At 43.1% G+C, this 24,761-nt stretch overlaps 1 protein-coding gene across 1 annotated transcript in view; it reads left to right on the forward strand.

Annotated features, from left to right (window-relative positions):
* ADGRA1 (adhesion G protein-coupled receptor A1) overlaps nucleotides 1-24,761 on the forward strand; it is a 475,126-nt gene that overhangs the window by 33,967 nt on the left and 416,398 nt on the right. The window contains exon 2 of the mRNA XM_056849586.1: nucleotides 16,439-16,510. Coding sequence (XP_056705564.1) covers nucleotides 16,439-16,510 — 72 coding nt within the window. The remainder of the gene's footprint in view (nucleotides 1-16,438; nucleotides 16,511-24,761) is intronic.

Here is a 24,761-nt window from a genome sequence, read left to right on the forward strand (position 1 = left end):
TGATACAGTAGTGTGTGTGTGTAAAGTGCTGTCAAGTCACAGCCGACTTATGGCGACCCCTTTATGGGGTTTTCATGGCAAGAGACTAACAGGTGGTTTGCCAGTGCCTTCCTCTGCACAACAACCCTGGACTTCCTTGGTGGTCTCCCATCCAAATACTAACCAGGGCTGACCCTGCTGAGCTTCTGAGATCTGACGAGATCAGGCTAGCCTGGGCCATCCAGGTCAGGGCGATATAGTAGTAGGGGAAAATAAACTTAATGTACTTGTCACAGGATTTTGGGATGGAGTGGGCTGGGTTGCCTGGTCCCTCTTCGCCACCGGCAGGAGGTTTTTTGGGCGGAGCCTGAGGAGGGAGGGGTTTGGGAAGGGGAGGGACTTCAATGCCATAGAGTCCAATTGCCAAAGTGGCCATTTTCTCCTGATGAACTGATCTCTATTGGCTGGAAATCAGTTCTAATAGCAGGAGATCTCCAGCTAGTACCTGGAAGTTGGCAACCTTAGGTGGGCAGGTGTGGTATTTGTAATGAAGAGGACTGCAGTAGCCTGGGAAGAGGGCGAGGCTCCATGGCAATAAAGAGGTCTTTCACTGCTGTTCTTGTCTTCACTGAGTTGGCCATCAAATAGTACTTGACCCCCACTGTGCTCTAGGTAGTTCACAGCATTCCCAGGCATGCAGTCCACTCTCAAACTTGCTCCTGCTTAGGCTCAGTCCTTGGCTGCCTCCCAACTATGGTGCACCACCGCTTTAAGCGTCCAGCCCAATAACTGACCATGCCCCTTCTCTGCCCCTCCAGGTTCCAGTTCAGCCTCAGCCCCAATGGGACTCCTTCCCGTGGCATCGATTTTCTCCTTGCGTCCATATCATCCTGCTGTTCAGGTCTGGCCCCTCAGCCCCGCCCCCAGTTGGCTCCAGTCCTCTAGAGTTCCCACAGAACTGTTCCTAACCAATCTGTGTGACTCTCCATTCCCTCAATTCATAAACCTCCTTGTCCTATCCTTTGCCTATATAGTTGCTTCAATCCAATGCTAGGACTGTTCCATCAGAAAGAAAATGGCTGTCTTCAAAGATGATTGCTTTGAACCTCTGCCTTATAATTTATTTAGTCAATAATCCCATGTCCTGCTTATGCACATTCGTAGACAAAAATTTTCTGGATTTCTCATTGGAATTATACATTTTAATGCGATGATATTCTCATTAGGGCCTCATTGGCAGACCCTAGAGTGGGCTGGTCTATACAGATTCTCCTCTCAAAACAGTTTCCAAATTTACTTCAGACACTGTCAATGAAGGAGATCTGGTTAGCATTAACTACAATTACTTATGTCATAATGCTGGCTAAAGGAATTTATGAGCTGCGTCCTGTGTAGCGCTTGTTGCGGCTATGAATGCAGAAGCTTTTGTAGTGGCAAAGGATCATCCACACAGCTGCTTTCTCCGCACTCTCCTTGCCTCAGGCCCTCCTGTAGCCCCCATTTCCACCTCTCCTGGAGAGTTTTTTTTTGATTGGTAATTGACAGATTGCTTTATCATTATGACAGTCATTATGACAATCTATTGCCACAACATACTCTTCCTCAATTTTACTTTTAAAAAGTCTCTAATTTCTCCTGTTGCAAAATTATAACATTTTGCCTTCACAAGAAAGAGGGCTAAAGATTTCCTTTTAAAAATGAAATCTGGGGACCAGTACGTTGTTTGGCCAAACAAACAACATGTGACTTTCATCTGTATTTACGCTGGTCTTTTTTTAATGTTGCCATAAATTGGCATGGAATGGGATGAGGTTAGGGTTGCCAACTTCAAGTTAGGAAATTCTGGCGGTTTGGGGGTGGAGCCTGTGGAGGGCAGGCTTTGAGGAGGGGAGGAGCCTCAGAGGGGTATAATTAGGCTTACCAGGTCCCCCTTCTTCGGCGGGAGGTTTTTAGAGTGAAGGGGGGTGGGCGGGCCATGCATGCCCGGAAGTGCTTCATCACTTCCGATTTATACCAGGAAGCGCTGCATTGCAAAGGGCTGGTTTCCACTCAAAGTCCCAGTTTGAGTGGTAAAGGCCTGTTGCGATGCGGCACTTCTGGGTGTAAAACGCATCACAAGGGGCCGTTTTCCACTCCAACTCCAGTTTGGAGATCAGTTGTAATTCTGGGAGATCTCCAGGCCCCACGAAGAGATCTTCAACCCTTGAAGTTCCCGTATCTTATCTCTTGCAAGGATAGGAACAACTTGGAGAGGTTTTCTTTTGGAAAATGCTGCTAGGGACAAGGTTTTCACATGCAGCCTTGTTGGCTACATTTTGTTTAAAAGGAGGGGGGTTATACTTGACTGAGCACTGTAGCACGGGAGGAAGATGGGGAGCAGCTTTATAGCAGGTGAATAAGATCTGGACTAAGCAACTGTTTTTTCTGTTTGCAAGTATTTAGCTTTTATGCCCAAAGGCGTGGAACCTCTGTCAAGAGCCAAACAGCTCTTAGCCAGGTCCCCCCTCTTGATCGGCGGGAGGTTTTGGGGGGCGGGGCTGGGGCGGTCATGCACACACGATGACGTCACTTCTGGTTTTACTTCCGGAAGCACCACATCGCTGCGGTTGATTTGAAGCAGCCGTGGCGATGCAACGCTTCCAGAAGTAAAACCAGGAGTGATGTCATCGCATGCACGTGACTGCATGCGCAAACACAATCGCCACTCCAAAGAATATTAATGAACAGAGAATCAAAAATGCTATAAATCTTTGTTCATAGAACCTCTACTTTGTCCTTCTACATCTCCATCCATACTTTCATACTAGTAGTCAATAAAATACGACTATAATCTAGTTTTTTAAAAAGTATTATTGGCTTTCAAATAGTTTTTGTGGTGAATTAAAACACACCCTTCTTGTATTTTGTGCCTGCAGGTTATGTGCATTCAAAGACTATATCCTGTTCAGCTTATAGCACCTTTCTTCTCTCAGAGTACTTTTGGAGTATCTGCCTGAAATATCTTACTCACATATGAATTACGTGCTGCTACATTCATTCTACAAATAGGTAAACCAGAGCACTGGAAGAGGCAGTGATCTGATCACTATAGTTGCTAGAAGAAAATATTTGCTATCTGATTCACCATTTATCTTCAAATGTAAATATTTTTAGAGGCTTCCTTCTTAAATAGTCCATCAGTTTGATAATATAAAACATGTCATTTAATTTATCTAACCATTCTGACCTTTTAATAACTGCTATAATTAGTGATAACAGAGACTATCTAATTATCTTCAGCAATTTAACACCCATGGCTAAGAAAGGAGTCATGTCTATTTAAGCCCTGAATAATACAATTAAATCTAACAATAACATAACTTTCCTAAATTAGAATTTCAGGGCAGTAGCACATTCCGGAGTTTTGATTGCATCATCAGGAATGTGAGTTGCCACTATAGTATTTTTAAAAAAAAATCAGCAAAAACAAAACAAAAAATCCACTGGATGTTAGAGAACCAGTATGATGAAGTAGACCTACTGGGTTGAGATTCCACCATTGTCTAAGGAGCCTAATCAGGGCCGGTGCTACCATTAGGCAAACTAGGCGGTTGCCTGTGGCGCAGACCTCAGAGGGGTGCAGAACTGGCCTGAGGGGCACCATTTTAAACAGATTTGTTTCTTGAAAAAATGCAACTGACGATTACATTTACATTTATTATTACGGCCATTGGCCAGCACAGCAGCTGACAATTTATATTATTTATTTTAAGACAAGTACCACAACAGTTCTATGGAATATAATTAACTATAATGTCTTACAAAAAGTTTTGTGCTTTTATTTTTCTACAAGACATCTGTTTTTGAAAATTGGTTAGCAGTGGGGGGGGGGCACAAGTAGTTAGCCTTGTCTATAGCGTAAAAACGACTGGTGCCGGCCCTGAGCCTAATGGGACTTTCTCTAGTTTAAGTGGCTTTTCTTCCAAATGAAGAGCCACCTAAGTTGGAGAGAAGGAGATAATTCTGTGGTCCTGGGGTTGAAGGATAGGATACAAATGTAAGAAGTAAATGCAAGTGATGATTAAAACCACTCCCTCTCTTTTTTGAACCGGTGTCCTTTTCCAGGCTAGATTAATAGGCTAACTGGCAGCAAGGCTGATGTCAGTATATCCTGTAGTGGGGCAGCTGTCCCAAGCTTCTGGCAGGGCCCACTGTCCCTGACCACCCAACACTCCTCCCTTCCCTCTGTGCCCTTCCCTCCCATTCGTTTGGAAGCACTCCACCACCACCCCCATGCTCCCATTTCCCAGAGTTGCTGGGGAAGTGCTTGTGGGTGGTGCAGAACGGCGACACTCCTGGCGGCCACAGTGGCAGCACTACCAGCAGCACACACCGACCAGCGCTCTTGGGGAAAGGGCATGCACCTGTGGTGCAGGTGCCTGTGAGCACAGGCAGTAGAAAGGCTTTTGAGGGGGGAAAGGATGAACAGTCAGGTGGGACGACATATACAGGGTTACCAACCTCCAGGTGGTGGCTGGAGATCTACCGCTATTACAACTGATCTCCAGCCGATAGAGATCAGTTTCCCTGGAAAAAATGGCCGCTTTGGCAATCGGACTCTATGGCACTGAAGTCCCTCCCCTCCCCAAACCCTGTCCCCCTCAGGCTCCGCCTCAAAAACCTCCAGGTATTTTCTAACCCGGAGCTGGCAACCCTAGACATGTAGTTGGGGGGTAGAAATGGAAGCATGAGAAGAGCCTGGTGGTGAGCAAAAGGGGGCCCCTGGCGACTTCCTGCCCAGCCCCCCACCCCACTGGGAACTGGCACTGACTGGAAGGAATACTTGGGCAGTAATGTCATTTTTTCTGGTTGGAAGTGATCCAGGGAAGAAACATATGGTGTTACATTTTATCTGTAATAAATAAAAATAAAATAAAAATTACAATTAAAATACAAAGAGCACCAGTGTGGTGTAGTGGTTTGAGATTTGGATGCCACTTTTGGTTCCTCTTGGAGAGAAAAGTGGAGTATAAGTGAAGTTTTAAAAAAGGTTTTATTGTGTGTTTGTTTAATAACGTTCCTTTTCCCAAGCCTTTGGGATGCAATGAATCAGAAAATTGAATAAATACATGTATAGACTTAAAAAGGAATGCAGTGTATTATTTTAAAATGACTGTAATATTATTTAAACTAGTGTAACAAGATTTTGAAGCTTTAGTTCTCTCTAGCTTGGCCTACTGTTTATACTATCAGAGCTGTTTCCACAGCCATATGTCAATGCAATAGATTTTCCAGGTGTTGAATTTCATGGATACAGTTGATTGCATAGAACCTCAACACGGGAATGTTTTCCTGTCGCGACTGATCTATAAACCGACCTTTAGGGCTGAGAATATTTGCGCAACCAAATTCATCTTTGGGAAAACAAATAGAAACAATATGTTTTACTTGAGCTGGATCTGTGGTTCAAAGGTTTGCCAGTGGTTTAGAAATGTTGTAGATAGGGTTGCCAACTTCCAGGTACTAGCTGGAGATCTCCTGTTATTACAACTGATCTCCAGCCGATAGAGATCAGTTCCCATGGAGAAAATGGCCTCTTTGGCAATTGGACTCTATGGCATTGAAGTCCCTCCCCTCCCCAAACCTCGCCCTCCTCAGGCTCCGCCCCAAAAACCTCCCGCCAGTAGTGAAGAGGGACCCGGCAACCCTAGTTGCAGAATGGACGTCCTGCTTTTCTGAAGTAGTTCCATTTGCATTACCTTGATTCTTGTGAGGTTTGGGGGATTCATATTTTGTCATCCCATAGATTGATATGGATGTGCCCAAGGAAAGGAGTTAGTTCCATATAGTGAGCACAAAAACCTCTTGTCATAAGCCACTGATATATATCAGTTGGCTACATATATAGCATATATAGCAAATTGGTACTCCTGAAATTATAGGCTTGGGAGGAAGGAGACAGAGTGTGGTCCCCAGAAAGTCTAGCGACCGATACCGTGGAAAGGAAATGGCTTCTTGAATACTACATAAAGATTGTTCTGTGTGCCAAGCTGTCCTTGTAAACTGTAGTTCTGCTGATTGCCATGTAGTTCTGGTGAGTTTTTCACAATGCAGCTTCAATTTTGCAGGAGGTTGTGGGAGGGTATTGCCATTTCACATTGGCTTGGTGGATGCCCATTTACAGAGTTCTATGAGCAAAAATAAAGAGAGACCCCTGTCCCTAAAGGACCTTACATTTTAAAGACTACAAGGCAAATTACTGCAGGCACACTGTATGTGGAGTACAGCGCTACTGTTGATTGTGGGAACTGGGTTTTTGTCTCTTGAATTTTGTATCTGCCCTGGCCTGTTTAAGTTTGAATTGTTGACTTTCTGGAAAAATCTGTCTTGGTAGGCAGATGTACAGAGGATGCATATCTGTGGTGTTAACATTTTATGGCTTTAATCTCTCAACCTATGTATTGCATGTTAATTATTCATCGTAAGTATTTTAATTATGTAGATGTGCCTGGAGGTCTTTTGGGCATGGGACATGTTTTTTAAAAAAATTAACAAGTAGAGCGAGTGAATGATACTAAAATATGTTTAACTGAATTATGACAGAAATCGTGGTTATAGTATACAGAATGTAGTCCTGTGTTGCTTACTTATCTGATTATGATAGGTTGGCCTTCAAATATTGCCCCAACTGTGTTTAATCAGAGTTAATTTAAAAAGCTGTCCATAGTCCTTTTGTGTTCTTCTCCTTTAATTTTGAATGTGATGTCATGCATGATGTAGAAAAATGTTTGGAGAAATCAACTAGCAGGGCAATGTGGACTGGTTTCTATTAAAAGATGGTAGTTGGTTACAAGATTGCCAGAGTATGGTTAGGATGCCTCTTGGCTGTGTTGTGCATATCATGCTTCTTGTATACCCAGTATTGTGTCACATGTACAGCATCATCAAACATCCATGTGGGAAGTGTCTTAGCACATAAGAAAGGCCAGGCTGGATCAGACCAAGGTCCATCAAGTCCAGCAGTCTGTTCACACAGTGGCCCAACCAGGTACCTCTAGGAAGTTCACAAATATGACAATTGCAGCAGCATTATCCTGCCTGTGTTCCAAAGCACCTAATATAATAAGCATGCTCCTCTGATCCTGGAGAGAATAGGTATGCATCATGACTAGTAGCCATTTTTACTAGTAGCCATGAATAAGCCTCTCCTCCATGAACATTTCCACTCCCCTCTTAAAGCCTTCCAAGTTGGCAGCCATCACCACATCCTGGGGCAGTTCCATAATTTAACTATGCGTTGTGTGAATAAATACTTCCTTTTATCCGTTTTGAATCTTTCACCCTCCAGCTTCAGCAGATGACACCCCCCCAGTTCTAGTATTATGTGAGAGGGAGAAAAGCTTCTCCCTGTCCTCTCTCTCCGTACCACACATAATTTTATAGACCTCTATCATGTTTCCCATTAATCACCTTCTTTCCAAGCTAAACAGCCCTAAGCGTTTCAATCGCTCCTCATAGGGCAGTTGCTGTAGTCCCCTGATCATTTTGGTTGCTCCTTTCTGACCTTCTCAAGCTCTGCAATATCCTTTTTTAGGTATGGTGACCGGAACTGTACACAGTATTCCAAGTGTAGTTTCACCATAGATTTGTACAAGGGCAGTATGATAGCAGCAGTTTTATTCTCTATTCCTTGTCTAATTATGGCCAGCATGGAATTTGCCTTTTTCACAGCAGCTACACACTGGGTTGACATCTTCATCGAGCGATCCACTACCACCCCAAGATCCCTTTCTTGTCTGTCGCTGCCATCACAGATCCCATCAGTGTATATGTGAAGTTGGGATTTTTTGCCCCACTATGCATCACTTTACAGTTGCTCACATTGAATCTCATTTGCCATTTTAATGCCCATTCTTCCAGTTTGTAGAGATCCTTAGCTCTTCACTGTCCGATTTTGTTTTAACTGCCTGAAATAATTTGGTGTCATCTGCAAACTTGGCCATCTCGCTGTTCACCCCCAACTCCAGGTCATTGATGTTCTTATGTTAAGTGTCTTCACTGCATAAATAGTGTAGAAGTCCTCAATGTATTAGTTTTGAAAGTAAACAGAGCCACAGAGAAATGAACTTAAACACAGCAATCTTGTAGGTCTGTTTCCACAGATCTGCCAACTGTCCTCTACCCCTTTGCTTTGTGCCTGATAATTTATAGTATACATTTATAGTATAAATCTCTCTCCAGACTTTTAAGCAAGAAGTGGGACAAAGCACATTGCAAGAACATGAGGACTTTTGATAACCTAGCACCAGGTAATGTTGTAAACACTCTACTGAGCATTTTATTACTGCCATCCTTTTTCGATTTGGAAGGAACACTTTTTTCTCTCTCTGCTGCTCCAAAGCAAGAATAGTGAGGAAAGTGGAAAAGTCCTGCCAAGGTACTTCTGCCTTGCTGCCTGGTCCACAAAGCCAAAAATTACAGGTGCAGCACAGGAATATACACAAAGCTATTTAAATTAAGTAGTTTTACCTCTCTAAAGGCAAGACTCTGGATATTGCTACCAACTTAAAGCTTTAGATCCTGTTCATCCAGTTTCCTGGGGTGACAGAAAGAAAGCAAACCTTAGTGCTTGCTTGGAAAAGCTTCCCAAGGAAGAAAGTTTATTCCATGTAACTTAAATCAAAGAATAATCCTGCATTTCAAAATTTTCTAAACAGTTATTTTATTAAAATCCTTCAAATAGTTGAGGATATTGGTGAGAATTTGACTCACCAGTTATATAGACAGAATGGATGAGAGAGAGAGAGAAAGAAAATGAGGATGCTGGTCAATTCAAGTTAAAAAGGTAAAGGCCCCCTGTGCAAGCACTGGGTCATTCCTGACCCATTGGGTGACGTCACATTTACTAGGCAGACTTTGTTTACGGGATGGTTTGCCAGTGCCTTCCCCAGTCGTCTCCCCTTTACCCCCAGCAAACTGGGTACTCATTTTACCAACCTTGGAAGGATGGAAGGCTGAGTCAACCTTGAGCCGGCTACCTGAAACCAACTTCCGTTGGGATTGAACTCAGGTCGTGAGCAGAGCTTGGACTGTAGTACTGCAGTTTACCACTCTGGGCCACTGGGCTCCTGAAATTCAAGTTACAAAGAGATTAAAGTCCATCACAGAGGTCTTAAAAGTTGCAGCACAGTTTGAGTGCCAGGGTGGCGTACTCAAGGTGGTGTACAGTTTTGAACCAAGGAAGTCAGGGTTCAAATCCTTATTCTGCCGTAATACTCACTGAGTGACCTTGTGCATCTGTCAGCTTTGGTGTTGTCATGGTGTCATAAAGATTAACTAGAGGATGGGAGAATTATGTATGGCACTTTGAGCTGCTCAGAGTAACAGTAGGATAAATATGCGACAGACAAAATGACCTCAAAAGTAGTCTCCTGTACACTGGATGCAAGGAAAAGCTGGCAAGACAAAGAATAGCTTAAGCAAGAAGCAAATAAATATAAAATGGTGCCATTATTATTATGACCACTGGTATATAATTGCTTTTATTCTCGATTTGCAACTGAACCTTCCTGAATATTTCTTCACACCAGGTCTTTGGGATTAGTATCACCTTCTCATTTCAGCTAGTGCAGATAATGATCTTCTTGATTGCTTCTTTCTGAACATTCTTATAGTTTAAGAATGCTGTATTTTAGTCACTGTGTATTTGTTTGGATATTCAGCTACCCTTAACATTATCATTCAGATGTAATAGTTTGCTGCTAAGTGAATGAGTCTAGGAGATACTCCAGCTCACACTCTTCTTCTTATCCCATCTCCTCTTTGAGTGCAGCCATAAAATTAGGTACTTCCACTTTAATTGACCCTGCTGAGGTCCCTCCTCTCTCCAAACCCCACCCTTCCCAAGTTCCACCTCCAAATTTCCTGAAATTTCTCAACACTGAGATGGCAACTATAGAGACAGGACACCCCATTACATTAAAAATGTATGATGAACTGCTTTGTGAGTGTGTGAAGTGCTATCAAATCACAGCCGATTTATGGAGACCCCAGCAAGGGGTTTTCAAGGCAAGTGAGAAGCCGAGGTAGTTTGCCATTGCCTTCCTCTGTAGAGTGTCCCTTGGTGGTCTCCCTTCCAAGTACTGAGTCTGCTTAGATTCCGAGATCTGCGAGATCAGGCAATACCATGCTGCCTTCTCTCTTCAACTGCTTTTGTACAGAAGGAAAAAATATGCTAAGGTGAATAGATTCAGTTCAATTTGAGGAGGCCTGATCTCTGATCAGACATCTGCTCATATAGCTTGGCTTTTGCTTTCCCTGAAATATTCTATCTGGTGGCTACATAATCAGCATATCTGGGTACAGCCTTCCTTCCTTTGTGTTTATTTCCTGTCCTGCATCCCCATTCTCTCGCCAATGGACTTTTATTTTGCTGTCAAGTCACAGCTGACTTACGGCGATCCCATAAGGTTTTCAAGGCAAGAGATGTTTCAAGAGGTGGCTTGCCATTGCCTGCCTTCACATCATGACCCTGGTATTCCTTGGAGGTCTCCTATCTAAATACTAGTCAGGGCTGAGAGTCTGTGACTGGCCCAAGGCCATCCAGCAAGCTTCCATGGCGTGAGTGGGGATTTGAACCTGCATTTCCCAGGTTCTAATTTGACACCTTAACCACTACACCATGCTGGCTGTCTAAGATTTGTTACACATATAGGGGGAAAGAGTTTACACCATGTCACAAATTAATCTGTCAGGGCAATTGTAAGCAATGTTACACTCTTGTAAATGCACTATTAGAAAGGTGTAACTCTGTTTAGGAATGTACCCTTAACGATGTATAAGAGCCATTTTTCTAGCACAGCTTTTATTCTAATAATGACAGTTATAACCTAGTCATGACTCACAGGTCAGGCTTCCCTACACTTTTGGGTGGTAAACTTTGTTTGCTCAGTTCCTTAAGTGAGAGTGGGTTGGTTTCACCTCTACCTGTACTGTTTCCTGTTCACTCACATGGGAGAATACAGTTAGGTATGGTGCCAAAGCAGCACCAGATGAGGTGACAAGAAGCTCCAAATTGTCACAGGCAACGTTGACAGAAGATTCAGGTTGAGGGAGGGCTGGTTTCAGTCTCCCCCACAAGCAGCCTGTTCACCTTGAAAATTGTAGTGGTTAAGAGCGGTGGTTTGGAGTGGCGGACTCTGATCTGGAGAACTGGGTTTGATTCCCCACTCTTCCACATGAGCGGCGGAGGCTAATCTGGTGAACTGGATTTGTTTCCCCACTCCTACACGCGAAGCCAGCTGGTCGACCTTGGGCTGGTCACACTCTCTCAGCCCCACCTACCTCACAGGGTGTCTGTTGTGGGGAGGGGAAGGGAAGGTGATTGTAAGCCAGTTGTATTCTTCCTTAAGTGGTAGAGAAAGTTGGCATATACAAACCAACTCTACTTCTCCTCCTCCTCCTCCTCTAATCAAGGTATTTTCCAGATACAATTTACTTTGTATTTGTGGAGCAAATTGTGTTGCCACATGGAGATAGATGCAAGCCTCTTCATTTTTAGATCAAATCTAGTCACCTATAATAGTTTTGGGTATAGTTTATACAGTCCTATAGTGCTATCTTAAGCAGGTCTACTCCGAATCGTACTTGGGTGTATTCAGTGTATACACCCTACTTGGGTGTATGCCAGCAAAATATTCTTTAGAACAGCACTCCTAGTCACCCAGTTATTGTGCATGCAAGGCCTGAAAACAGAATAAATCATTTGTAGTATTGCCGCGTTCCACCATGTGGATAGGGTCAAGCTGCCACACATGCTACTGGTACTAGCTGATAATTAGGTTAGCTTGTTAGAATGCTAACAGATTGTGATTAGGAGTCTAACAGGTGAGTTATTAACAAGCTGGGCAAATGCTGATAATGTTTCATGCTACTCTGATTCTGCCAACAAAAGGAAGCGTTTAATCTTTGACTTGGCTGCAAGACCGTGCTTATGTTGGAAGCCGACTCGTGAATTCATGAAGTCTTTATAAACTCTTTCACTATAATTCGGTGAAACAAAGGATGACAATTGGGCGAGAAAGTGAGAATGGGCCCTAGTATATACCCGCACACCAGCTGCACAAACCTCTTGTGGTACTCTCTCTTATTACTGTTTTGTGGTACTCTCTCTTATTACTGTTACTGTTTCTGGGGTTGGTTCAGTCCTTTGGAATGGCTTAGTAGCGTGAGAGCAGAGGGCACATTCATTCTCTGTATTCAGGAAAGCATGTAAAACAGTGTTATTTCAAAGGGCATTTGGTGGTGGGTAAATTGTTCTGGTAGTCCTGACCTGGATGGCCCAGACTAGCCTGATCTCGTTAGATCTCAGAAGCTAAGCAGGGTCAGCCCTGGTTAGTATTTGGATGGGAGACCGCCAAGGAATACCAGGGTTGCTGTGCAGAGGAAGGCACTGGCAAACCACCTCTGTTAGTCTCTTGCCATGAAAACCCCAAAAAGGGGTCGCCATAAGTCGGCTGCGACTTGACGGCACTTTATACACACACAAATTGTTCTGGCAGATATGGCAGTGGTTTAAAAATTTTTTTTGGCAGGTTGTCTTGTCCTTTTTGAATTAGGGCGAAAACGCTTGGTTGCTTTAGCCTCTTTTATTCCCTGTTTCAGCCAGGATTCAGCCAGAATCGAACGCATGCGTTTCGCCAAATGTGCGTTCGATCCAGGCTGAATCCTGACTGAAACAGGGAATAAAGGTAACTAAAGCGACCATGCGTTTTCGCCCTTAGGATTATGTATATGTAGTGTTATGAAATTGAAATTGTTGAAGACTTTCTATTCCTTGGCTGCATCATCAACCAAAAGGGAGACTGCAGCCAAGAAATCAGTAGGAGATTGAGACTGGGAAGGGCAGCAATGAAGGAGCTCGGTGTCACTGGCCACCAAGATTACGTTAATTCATGCCATCGTATTCCCTATTACTATGTATGGGTGTGAAAGCTGACAGGAAGAAAGTAGACTCCTTTGAAATGTGGTGTTGGAGGAGAGTGTCACGGATACCATGGACTGCCAAAAAAACAAATCAGTGGGTTATAGATCAAATCAAGCCTGAACTGACCCTAGAAGCTAAAATGACTAAACTGAGGCTGCCATACTTTGGTCACATTATGAGAAGGCAAGAGTCACTAAGGAAAAAAATCATGCTAGGAAAAGTTGAGGGCAGCAGGAAAAGAGGAAGACCCAACAAGAGATGGACTGACTCAATAAAGGAAGCCGCAGCCCTCAATTTGCAAGATCTGAGCAAGGCTGTCAAAGATAGGACATTTTGGAGGACATTGATTCATAGGGTCGCCATGAGTCGGAAGCGACTTGATAGCACTTAACTCTCTCACACACCATATATATATTTGCTTTGCATCTGCTTGTTGCTTTGTTAGGTGCCATAAATCCAAGGAGCTAAAGTGGGATATGAATAAATAAATAAATTGTGGCATGGAGGAGCATCCTGTTTGGGCTTTCAGGCTGACATGTCCTCTAGTGGCTTACTCTTCCAGGCTCCAGTGGTGTCAGAAAAGAGAGGAGAGGGGTTGATAAACACCCTGAGTCACCATCCTCTGCCAGTGGGAGATGGCCCTGTGCTCATTGCTCTGAGTTGGGGGCCATATGAAGTGTGTCTAATTTCTCACAAAAGATTGTGGGAGGCAGATTCCTTCACATCCTAAAGGATGCTCTGTCCTGAGCTGCAGTGCTGGCAATGGGTCCGGGCCCAACTGTCAAGTGACTGGACTTCTCCTGGGCAAGATGGGAAGGCTGGGGGTGGATCCTTTGATTCCAGACAAATAAATTTCCTTGTACTCTGATACTAGCCACCACCCTCGGAGATGGACACTTGCACTTATATTTCAGAATACCAGCACTGTTCAAGGAAACATTTTGAGGGTCACCTGACACCACTAGTTTTAGGTGTACAGCTAAGATGGGGAGGGGCTGTGGCTCAGTGGTAGAGCATCTGCTTGGCATGCAGAAGGTCCCAGGTTCAATCTCCAGCATCTCCAGTTAAAGGGACTAGGCAAGTAGGTGATCTGCCTTGTTGCCCTTCCTATTAGGGTACTGAGGGAGTTCTTGCTCAGAGAATAAGGGGCCAGTTCTTACTCCTCCAGCTACGTTCTGAAACTAAAGAACTCCTATATTTCTCTCTTTTTACATGGTTCCCCAACATGGTATCAGGCTAGGAAGAGTGGTGGGCATTGTTGAAGTGACCAGACAATATTTCCACTCAGTATGTGTTACTTATTCCCATGTATATTTCCTCTATCCACATAGTTTTATGTAGAACTGTGACCATTTCCTTCCTATTTACTTTGGCAGGTTTCCCATTTTTGTATCCTGGGCTGTGCTTTTCACTGACTAAAGTGAGCCTTACAGTTTTTTGAAAGGAAGTACAAATATAGGGCTGTCATCTTGTGACTTGGAGAGTGTACCAATTCAAACATATTATTCCAGCAAACAAGAGTACAGTTCTGTTCAACAGCATGTGTGGTAGGCAAGAGAATCTGTTTACTGCAGCACCAAAGCAGGAATAACCATTTCTGAATAACATCTTTCTGAAGCTGTTTGAGCAATAAGTATCATCTCAGAGTGAGAAGAAGTCAAGTCTACAGATACAACTTGATGTTTTAGCTAAAGGATTGTTAGTAGGTCACCAAAGAGAAATGTAACCCAGAACAGAATCTAATTTGTTGAGCATTTTCTGATCATGTGTAAGCATTTACTGCAAGCATTCCCTTGGGAAGGGCTCCTCAAGTCTTTTCAAGCTAAGGGTGGTAGATCTGATATCAGGCATGTCTGTCTTCCAGTGACTACAGAAGACAAGGCTTGTCATAGATGTTTGTATGCATGGGTTAGTTAATTTAACTCCTGGGTATGCAATAGTTTCTTGTAGTGGAGAAGGATTGTAAATCAAGAGTCTGTGAGGAAGGCTGATGGGGAAGGCTGATATTCTAGAGGGTCTGAATCTACTTGTCCTAGATGGAGTGACGTTGGCTTTTTCAGAGCAGGTTATAAGCTGGGCGGTGCTCATGGAACCAGCCTTGCTGTTGTTTGAAGCAGGTTGGCATGGTGGCCAGTGGCACCTTCTATCAGCTGCATCTGATCCGCCAACTCTCTGTTTGCCTAGACTCAGGTAATCTGGCCGTGCTGTTCCATGCTTCCATGACCTCTTGGTTGGATTACTGCAACACACTCTATGTGGGGCTTCTCGTGAAGACAACTCGGAAACTACGACTGGTCCAGAATGTAGCAGCCCAACTACTGTCGGGCTAGTCGCTGGGAACATATGTTGCATGTATTTAAAAAGCTACATTGACTGCCAGTCTGTTTCCGAGTTCAATTCAAGGGGCTGGTTATGACCTTTAAAGCCCTTCACATCCTGGGGCCCTCTTTATTTGAAGAACCGCCTCCTTCCATATGTCGCCATGTGCCAAGTATCACACCACTTAGGGTGTTTTGTCTGGCATTGACCAGAGCCTGGGGCTTTTCCATTGTGGGTCTGGCTCTGTGGAAGATATTCCCTGAAGAGGTGAGAGGGGCACCCATGTTGGAGATCTTTAGGAGGTGTTGCAAGGCCTGCTTGTTTGCCAGGGCTTTTGAGGGGGTTTGAATGGTTGGCATCTTTTAAGGGGAAGGTAGATATTTGGAGTTTGAAGAAGAAGAAGGAGTTGGTTTTTATATGCCAAATTTCTCTACCACTTAAGGAAGAATCAGACCAGCTTACAATCACCTTCCCTTCCCCTCCTCACAACAGACACCCTGTGAGGTAGGTGGGGCTGAGAGAGTGTGACTTGCCCAAGGTCACCCAGGTGGCTTCGTGTGTAGGAGTGGGGAAACAAATCCAGCTCACCAGATTAGCCTCCGCCGTTCATGTGGAGGAGTGGGGAATCAAACCCAGTTCTCCAGATTAGAGTCCACCGCTCCAAACCACCGCTCTTAATCACTACACCACGCTGGCTATTTTATTTTTGCTATTTTATTTTGGGTTTAAATGAAAATGTTTTAACTATTTCCGTAAGCCACCTTGAACCACAAGGAAAGGTGAGATATAAATGTTTAAACTTTTATTTATTTATTTATTAACTTTGCTCCAACTAGTTGGGATGGGCAATGATTTAAGATGCCGTCAACATGCATTCTGTTTGTGAATGCAAGAAAAGGCAGATTATTCACAAAGTTCACTGTTTTTAAATTTTATACTGAGCTTCGTCATGTTGGCTACTTGCTTAATAAACCGGAGCTTGTTGAAGATGTAGTTCCTTCTTACTGTAAATGATCATCTTTATCTTATTTGCTGCCTTAAGGGGAAATTCAAATGGAGCAGAGTTCTGTGATTAGTGTTTTGCAGAACTGTCCCTTACTATAATTACATGTTTTTAATCAGCAAAATTGTTAGCATGCTATATTGACTAAATTCTTTATTGCGACTCTTTTTCAGCATCTTGAGTAATAACAAGATCTTATGGTTAAAGAACAACTCTTTCATTGGACTGAGATTCCTGGAGAGACTGTGAGTAGTTCTTTAATTCCCCTTCCCATTTTTTTCAAAATCCTAATTGTAGTTTGTTTGAAATGCTCAAACAAATATGTAATAGAAGCCCTGAAATGTGTATAGGAATAGGGATTCTGGGCAATGTTTTGGAGTAATAAACATAAGGAAAATGAAAACTGCACAAAAACTGTAGTGTCAGTTTGGAACTAAAATAAATGAAAAGGCAAAGGGGCAAACGTGCATTTTGCATGCCCCAGTGAAATGAAGGCTGGCAAATGAAAGATAATTTGGTTTTAGGTTAAACTGTGTGGCTGAACTAACCCTTAAATTCCCATGCCTCGCTTTCATGCTAAAAAGCCTTCAGTTTAAATTCACTGGGCTGTCTTGTCTCCTAATTTATGTACGATAGAAATAAACCTTTGTATCTGCTACGTTTTTCAGATGAAAAAGCCACTTCTCATTCAGAAGCGTTTGAGGGCTGAACTACAAGTTATGAGAAGCACAGGGCTGCCATTGAAATTGACTGAAATGGCCAGTCCATGTTTCCTTTCTGTAAAGTACAGTGACGCTTACTTAAGATCTTGACATCATGCGGAGCATTTGCACACTCCTGCCAGTTAGGGTTGCCAGGTCCCTCTTCGCCACCGGTGGGAGATTTTTTGGGAGGAACCTAAGGAGGGTGGGGTTTGGGGAGGGGAGGGACTTCAGTGCCAATTCCCAAAGCGGCCATTTTCTCCAGGTGAACTGATCTCTATCGGCTGCAGATCAATTGTAATAGCAGAAGATCTCTGGCTAGTACCTGGAGGTTGGCAACCCTACTGCCAGTGGTGGAATGTGGATAGGAATTTTTTCACCTTAATAATGACAGGACACAAGTTAAATTGTACTACGTGCTAGAACTCCAACTCAAGAAGGAGGTAGCCTCCCCCACAGATGATATAAGACTACTACTGTCAGTCTACTATAATCTAAACTAGTGTGCTGGTAAAGGTAAGGGTCCCCTGTGCAAGCACCAGGTCATTCCTAACCCATGGGGTGATGTCACATCCCAACGTTTACTAGGCAGACTTTGTTTGCGGGGTGGTTTGCCAGTGCCTTCCCCAGTCATCTTCCCTTTACCCCCAGCAAGCTGGGTACTCATTTTACCAACCTCGGAAGGATGGAAGGCTGAGTCAACCTGGAGCCAGCTACCTGAAACCAACTTTCGTTGGGACTGAACTCAGGTCGTGAGCAGAGCTTTTGTCTGCAGTACTTCAGCTTACCACTCTGCGCCACGGGGCTCTTAGTGTGTTACTAGCACACAATAAAAACACCTGCCGTCTTTTCAACAATGAGTGTTTCCATGAATCACATCTCTAGCAAACTTGACGTCAGGCTACCAGCTTGGACAGCAGCCTCAGGTTTCGTATAACACTGCTCCATCTTGACTCTGCATAAGTAACACCAGGTGGCAGATATGCTGGTTGTTCTGTTGGATGTCAATGGATAAAACCTGGGACATACTCAGCTGGGACTTGGGCCATGGCATCCATGTCATTTCTACCAGCACATTTCAGAGAGATTTACTAGCCACAGTAGTAGGGTTGCCAACCTCCAGGTGGTGGCTGGAGATCTCCTGCTATTACAGCTGATCTCCAGGTAATAGAAATCAGTTCTCCTGTAGAAAATGGCCACTTTGGCAATTGGACTCTAAGGCATTGAAGTCCCTCCTCTTTCCAAACGCCGCCTTCCTCAGACTCCACCCACAAAATCCCAACCTGGAGCTTGGATACACCACACAGTAGGATGGGAAAAAGTTAAATATGGTAAATATCATTTTCCTTGCTGCTGCTAATTAGTCTAAAGGGTAGGGGTGGGGTGGAGAGAAATTTCCATCAGGGAAATGGTACAGATGGAGGAGGGGAGGATGGAATTCTCTTCCCTTTGTGCTGCAGCCATGACTGAAACTGGCAGATGCTCTGTAATGTTAAAGGGACATCAAGAGAGCTGAACTGCAGGACTCCCATATAATGTGTAGCTTGGCTCTCACCTATTAGTTATAGTCTATTAATTCCACTGAAAAACTAATAGGTCAGCATTTTCAGAACTGGTTTTAATCACTGTTATAGTGAAACACCCACCCCGACTCTGAGATCTTTGTTGAATAAATAATCCCATAAACTGGTTAGATTAATTTTTTATGCGGTGAGGCCACAAGTTAATTGCATTGTATGAATCTAAAAATAGTCCCTGCATCAAGTTGTAGATATCTTACACAAATTGTAGAAATTTATCCTCATAATGGAGCTTTTGGCAAAAAAAAAAAAAAAAAAAAAAGCATCTGTGTTTAACTTCAGAGGCTTTAGTACTATAATATACAGAAACCAGTGTATGTCCTTGCAACTTCTTTAAGGTTTGTTCTGAATAAAATATTCAGCTCCAATCTGTTTTTATTACTAATTAAATTTAAATAGTTAACCTCTTGAAATGTGTACATAGGGAATAATTTTAGATTCACCAAATGGAATTCTGTATCTTAGATAACTGTTGTTGCAAATGTTGGAGACTTACAGTGCAATCTTATTTAGAGTTCCTTAGGTTAAGCCCAGTGGGTTTAGACTGGAGTAACTCTGCAGAGGCTTGCACTGTTAACCATTCAGACAAACATGAAGCATTACTTAACTTCTTTAGGTTTAAAGGTTTTTGCAGTTGTGAGTGTGAATATCCAGCCAGTTACAATATTTAAAAATAGCAGTGATTGTATGCATCTTATTTAAGATGAGGTTTGAAGTCATATATATTTATGAAAAGTTATTATGAGTCAAGTCAAGTTTATTGTATAAGGCCATAGGCCATTACAATCTAAATCAGTATAACAATATAACGACAGATTAAAATGTACAGAACTAGAATCATTAAAAAATACAAAAATTAAGAAATTAAAATACGCTCATTTGGCTCTATCCAGCTTTACCACCTTTCATGATTTGCTTCACCCTTATTTTCTTGGCTGCCAGTCCATACAGTGCCACTTTTTGGGAAATAGGGTCCATATCTGATAACAAATAGATTTATCTGTCAACATCAGATGATAATTGTGACGCTGAAAGTAATTATGAAACAACTACCAGAATAAGGATGTTAAGTTATTTTTAGGGCTGCCAGCTCTGGGTTGGGAAACACCTGGAGATTTTGGGGGTAAAGCCTGGGGAGAGCTGGGTTTGGTGAGGGGAAGGGACCTCAGCAGGGTATAGTTCCATTGGGTCTACCCTCTAAAGCAGCAATTTTCTCCAGGGGAACAGATCTTAGTTGTCGGGAGATCAACAGTAATAGCGGGATATCTCCAGGTGTCACCTGAGGTTGGAAACCCTAGTTATTTTCCTGAGCTTATTGAGTACTTTTCTCATATGTAGTTTGCAGGATGAAGACTGTGTGAAACTACACAGGTTGTGTTATGTTGGCAGCAGCTATAGCACTAGGTAAGAGAACTAAACATCAACGAGTGGACATTCTAAACTCCCACTGTGAGCAATTTGGCCAATGACAGCAACTGCTTGGGACCTAGGAATATATAAAGGTATATGGAAGCTAAGTTCCAGACTTTATGCAATCCCTAATGCACCCTTCACACTGCTCTTGTGGTGCTTAGAAGTTTAGTGGAGAGGTGAAAATGGAAAAAAAAGTGTGGCAATGAAGTGAAAGGAATTGCTTCCTGGAAACAATACTGTACACCTTGGCAAAGGCCGAGCATTCCAGAAATTTTCCTACCTCCATGGAATTTACTCTGGATTCCAGCAAGGCCCGTCTACAAGGAAATATTCCTTCCATCCACATTCTGCAGGATCAGACTTCATTGGTAGGGTTGCCAACCACCAGGTGGTGGCTGGAGATCTCCCACTATTTCAGCTGATCTCCAGGTAACAGAGATCAGTTCACCTGGAGAAAATGGCTGCTTTGGAAGGTGGACTGTATGGTATTATATCCCATTGAAGTCCCTCCCCTCACCAAACCCTGCCCTCCTCAGGCTCCACCTCCAAAATCTCCAGGTATTTCCCAATCCAGAGCTGGCAACCCTATTCATTGGCTTCCCAGTTATAAATATAGACTAAAATCAATATATTAGTGCCTATAAAAGGTTGTGAGATTGTTGTTTGTTTTTTGCTGTGGTGACCGTGGAAAAAGATTGCTTGGTATTCATATATTTCGGATGGTATTGTGCCAGGTAATTTACATTCAATACTGCTGAGAACAGAAAAAAATCCGAAAGGAATTAAGTTAAGAATGTTTGGTGGACAACAGCATTTGAAGAATACAAGTTGCTTTTATGGGAAACTAATATAGAAAAGCCAGATACTAAGAGAAAATATGTCCAATATTTGTTGAATGGATAATGGAGAGAGGAGAGAAAACAATGGTTCATATTTTGAGCCAGAAACAATATGATGAACTGGGCTGGTTTCCTTCTGGAGTGAGCCTGTCCTCTTAGAAGGTGTGGAAATGCTCATTTGTCATGCTTTTTATTAGAGCGTTATAATGTTTTTTGTGAATTGCTGAAGTGATTGAATGTTGACAATATTTCTTCACTCTTGCCTACCTTAAGTTTTTGCATTGAATAGGATTTACTTTTGGTACCTTTTTGATTTACCAAGCAACGTGGACTACTTTAGTTGGATCTCTCCCCCCCCTTTATTCTCATGCCTGCACAAATGATTTTATAACTTGGTCTACATATCAATCTCTTTTAGCTAAATTTGGATTTGTAAATATGAGCACTATAAACCTGTCAATTACATGCTGTTTTAGATTCCCATCCCTGTGCAATGTATTCTACTACAAACAGAATATTAAGTTAATCACCACTGTTATCAACAAGTGTATAATCTCTGTTGGTCTCACCCAGTATTTTTAAACAGTTTATGCAAACAGTTTGCCAGTGGTAAATCTATGAATGTTGTTCCTCTTGATATATTATAATATTTCTAAAGATATTTGAAGTGCCAAGAGGTTTTTAATAGATAAAAACCTAGAAAGGTGCTGTGAATATAGAATGCTACATTGTTCTCCAGATTAGAAATTATTGCTAAGTAGTGGCTCACCTATATGACATCATACATTTTGCTTTGATGTCTAGGCTGTGATGCAGTATTTCCTTACTCACAGTCTTCCTGTGTAGTTCTGAATTGGTAACTTTAAGCATTTATTCACCCTGCCCTCAAGATGTTAAATGTATTGTGCTGTTGTGAGTGAAAAGTAAATTTATGAAATATTGCACTGATGGCAAAAATATGTTTAGTTAGTAGTCTTCATGAACCATCCCTCACAGGGTGTCTGTTGTGAGGAATGGAAGGTGATTGTAAGCCGGTTTGATTCTCCCTTAAGTGGCAGAGAAAGTCAGCGTATAAAAACCGACGCTGCTTCTTCTTCTTCTTTATGAGTGACAAAATAATTTTAATGGGCCATTTTATCAGCTTTATTAGAAGCAAGGAGTCAGGACTGTGGCAACAATAAATTGTTTAGATCTCTGTATGGTGATGTGTGTGTTAAGTGCCGTCAAGTTGTCACGCCTCCCAGGCGTTGCCGTCGCCCTTGGGGTCTCTGCCCTGGGGGAAGGCCCGGCCGGAGGAGCCTCCTCGGCTTCAGACCAGTCCGAGGGGGAATCGGAGCTTGCCTCCCCCTCGGAAACAGCCAGGATGTCGAGAGGCAGCTCCCTCTCTCTCAACCTCCTGCTGCTATCTCCCCTACCGAGGCTCCTCTCTGGCCTTATATTCCTTCCAGGCCAGAGAGATCCCGCCCCTTCCTTCCTCCCAGGCCCGCCCCGGAAACCCCAAATAAGGGCGGAGGGTGGATCCCAGGGCTGCCGGGGTTCTCTGGTCGGCGCGCTCTTTCCTGCCCCGCCCGCGCTTGTCCGAGGCTCAGCTGTTGAGCGGGGTGGGGGGCGGTGGCACGCGCCTCTCGCCCCGCGGGTGGCGCTGGGGACGGGCGCTGGAGGTCGCCGCCGTCAGAGGGTCTCGCCCCAGGGCTGCTTCGCCCGGAGCCTGGGGAAGAAAAAGAGGATGAGGCACCGTCGCTGTGGGTGCCCTCGGAGGGCCTGGCTTCCCCCAGCCCTGTTCCCATGGTCGTGGGGTGAGTGGCGGTCGCCTCGCAGAGTCGGGTGGGGGTTGGAAATGGCCCGGGCGGCTCCCTAAGGGGCTCGTCCCGGGACACAAGTTGCTTCCGACTCATGGCGACCCTATGAATGAAAGTCCTCCAAAATGTCCTATCTTTGACAGCCCTGCTCAGATCTTGCAAATTGAGGGCTGCAGCTTCCTTTATTGAGTCAGTCCATCTCTTGTTGGGTCTTCCTCTTTTCCTGCTGCCCTCAACTTTTCCTAGCATGACTGTCTTTTCCAGTGACTCTTGTTATCTCATGACGTGACCAAAATACGACAGCCTCTGTTTAGTCATTTTAGCTTCTAGGGTCAGTTCAGGCTTGATTTGATCGATAACCCACTGATCTGTTTTTTTGGCAGTCCACGGAATCCTTAACACTCTCCTCCAACACCACATTTCAAAGGAATCTATTTTCTTCCTATCAGCTTTCTTCACTGTCCAGCTTTCACACCCATACATAGTAATAGGGAATACGATGGCATGAATTAATCTAGTCTTGGTGGCCAATGACACATCCTTACACTTCAAAATCTTTTCTAGTTCCTTCATGGCTGCCCTTCCCAGTCTCAATCTCCTTCTGATTTCTTGGCTGCAGTCTCCCTTTTGGTTGATTGTGGAGCCAAGGAATAGAAAGTCTTGAACAATTTCAATTTCCTCATTGTCAACCTTAAAGTAGTGTAATTCTTCTGTAGTCATTACTTTTGTTTTCTATAGTTCAGCTGTAGGCCTGCTTTGGCCCTTTCTCTTTTAAATTTTAGTAGTAGTCATTTAAAATCTTCACTATTTTCTGCCAATAATGTAGTGTCATCAGCATATCTCAAATTATTAATGTTCCTCCCTCCAATTTTCACCCCACCTTCATCTAAATCTAATCCTGCTTTCCTAATTATATGTTCTGCATATAGATTGAAGAGATAGGGAGATAAAATACATCCTTGTCTGACACCTTTGCCAATTGGAAACCATTCCGTTTCTCCCTATTCTGTTTTAACTGTGGCCTCTTGTCCAGAGTACAGGTTGCGCATTAAAACGATCAGATGTAGTGGCACACCCATTTCCTTTAAAACCAGCCATAGCTTTTCATGATCCACACAGTCAAAAGCTTTGCTGTAATCTATGAAACACAAGCTGATTTTCTTCTGAAATTCTCTCGTATGCTCCAGTAACTAGCGTATATTTGCAATATGATCTCTAGTGCCTCTTCCTTTTCTGAAACCAGCTTGAACATCAGGCATTTCTCATTCCATATATGGTAACAGCCTTTGCTGTAAGATTTTGAGCATCACTTTACTTGCATGAGAAATTAATGCAATGGTCCAATGGTTGCTGCAATCTTTGATGTCTCCTTTCTTGGGAATTGGAATGTAAATGGATCGTTTCCAGTCTGTGGCCCATTGTTTTGTTTTCCATATCAGTTGGCATATTCTTGTCAAGATTTTGATGGACTCCGTTTCTGTGGCTTGGAATAGCTCTATTGATATCCCATCTGCTCCTGGTGATTTGTTTCTCCCGATTGCTCTCAGTGCAGCTTTCACTTCACTTTCTAAAACTGTAGGTTCTTCTTCAAAAGATTCTTCTTGGAAAGAATATTTTATCCTTTCATCTCTTTTGTATAGTTCTTCAGTGTATTGTTCCCACCTTTTCTTTATTTTGTCCTGTTCAGTTAATGTATTTCCATGCTGATCTTTCAGCATGCCTAACCTTGCTTTAAATTTCCCTTTGATTTCTTGGATCTTGTGGAACAGATCTCTTGTTCTTCCTTTTTTGTTGTTCTCTTCTATTTCTTTACACTGGTTATTATAATAGGTCTCTTTGTCTCTCTCGCTGGAACGTTGCACTTAGACTTTTGATTCTATTTCTGTCACCTTCTACTTTTGCTTCACGTCTGTCTCTGGCAATTTTAAGAGTTTCCTCAGACATCCATCGAGGTTTTTCTTTTCTTTTGGCTACAGGAATAGTTTTTGCACATTCTTCCTTGATAATATCTCTAGTTACCACCCATAGTTCTTCAGGTTTGCATTCACTTGAACTCAGTAATGCAAATCTGTTCCTTACATGGTCTTTAAACTCTTCTGGAATATTGCTTAGATTGTATTTCGGTGCTATGAATGTTTTGGTATTTTTCTTAAGCTTTATCTGG

Source organism: Euleptes europaea, chromosome 5, assembly GCF_029931775.1.
Source record: "Euleptes europaea isolate rEulEur1 chromosome 5, rEulEur1.hap1, whole genome shotgun sequence".
Classification (NCBI taxonomy): Eukaryota; Metazoa; Chordata; class Lepidosauria; order Squamata; family Sphaerodactylidae; genus Euleptes; species Euleptes europaea.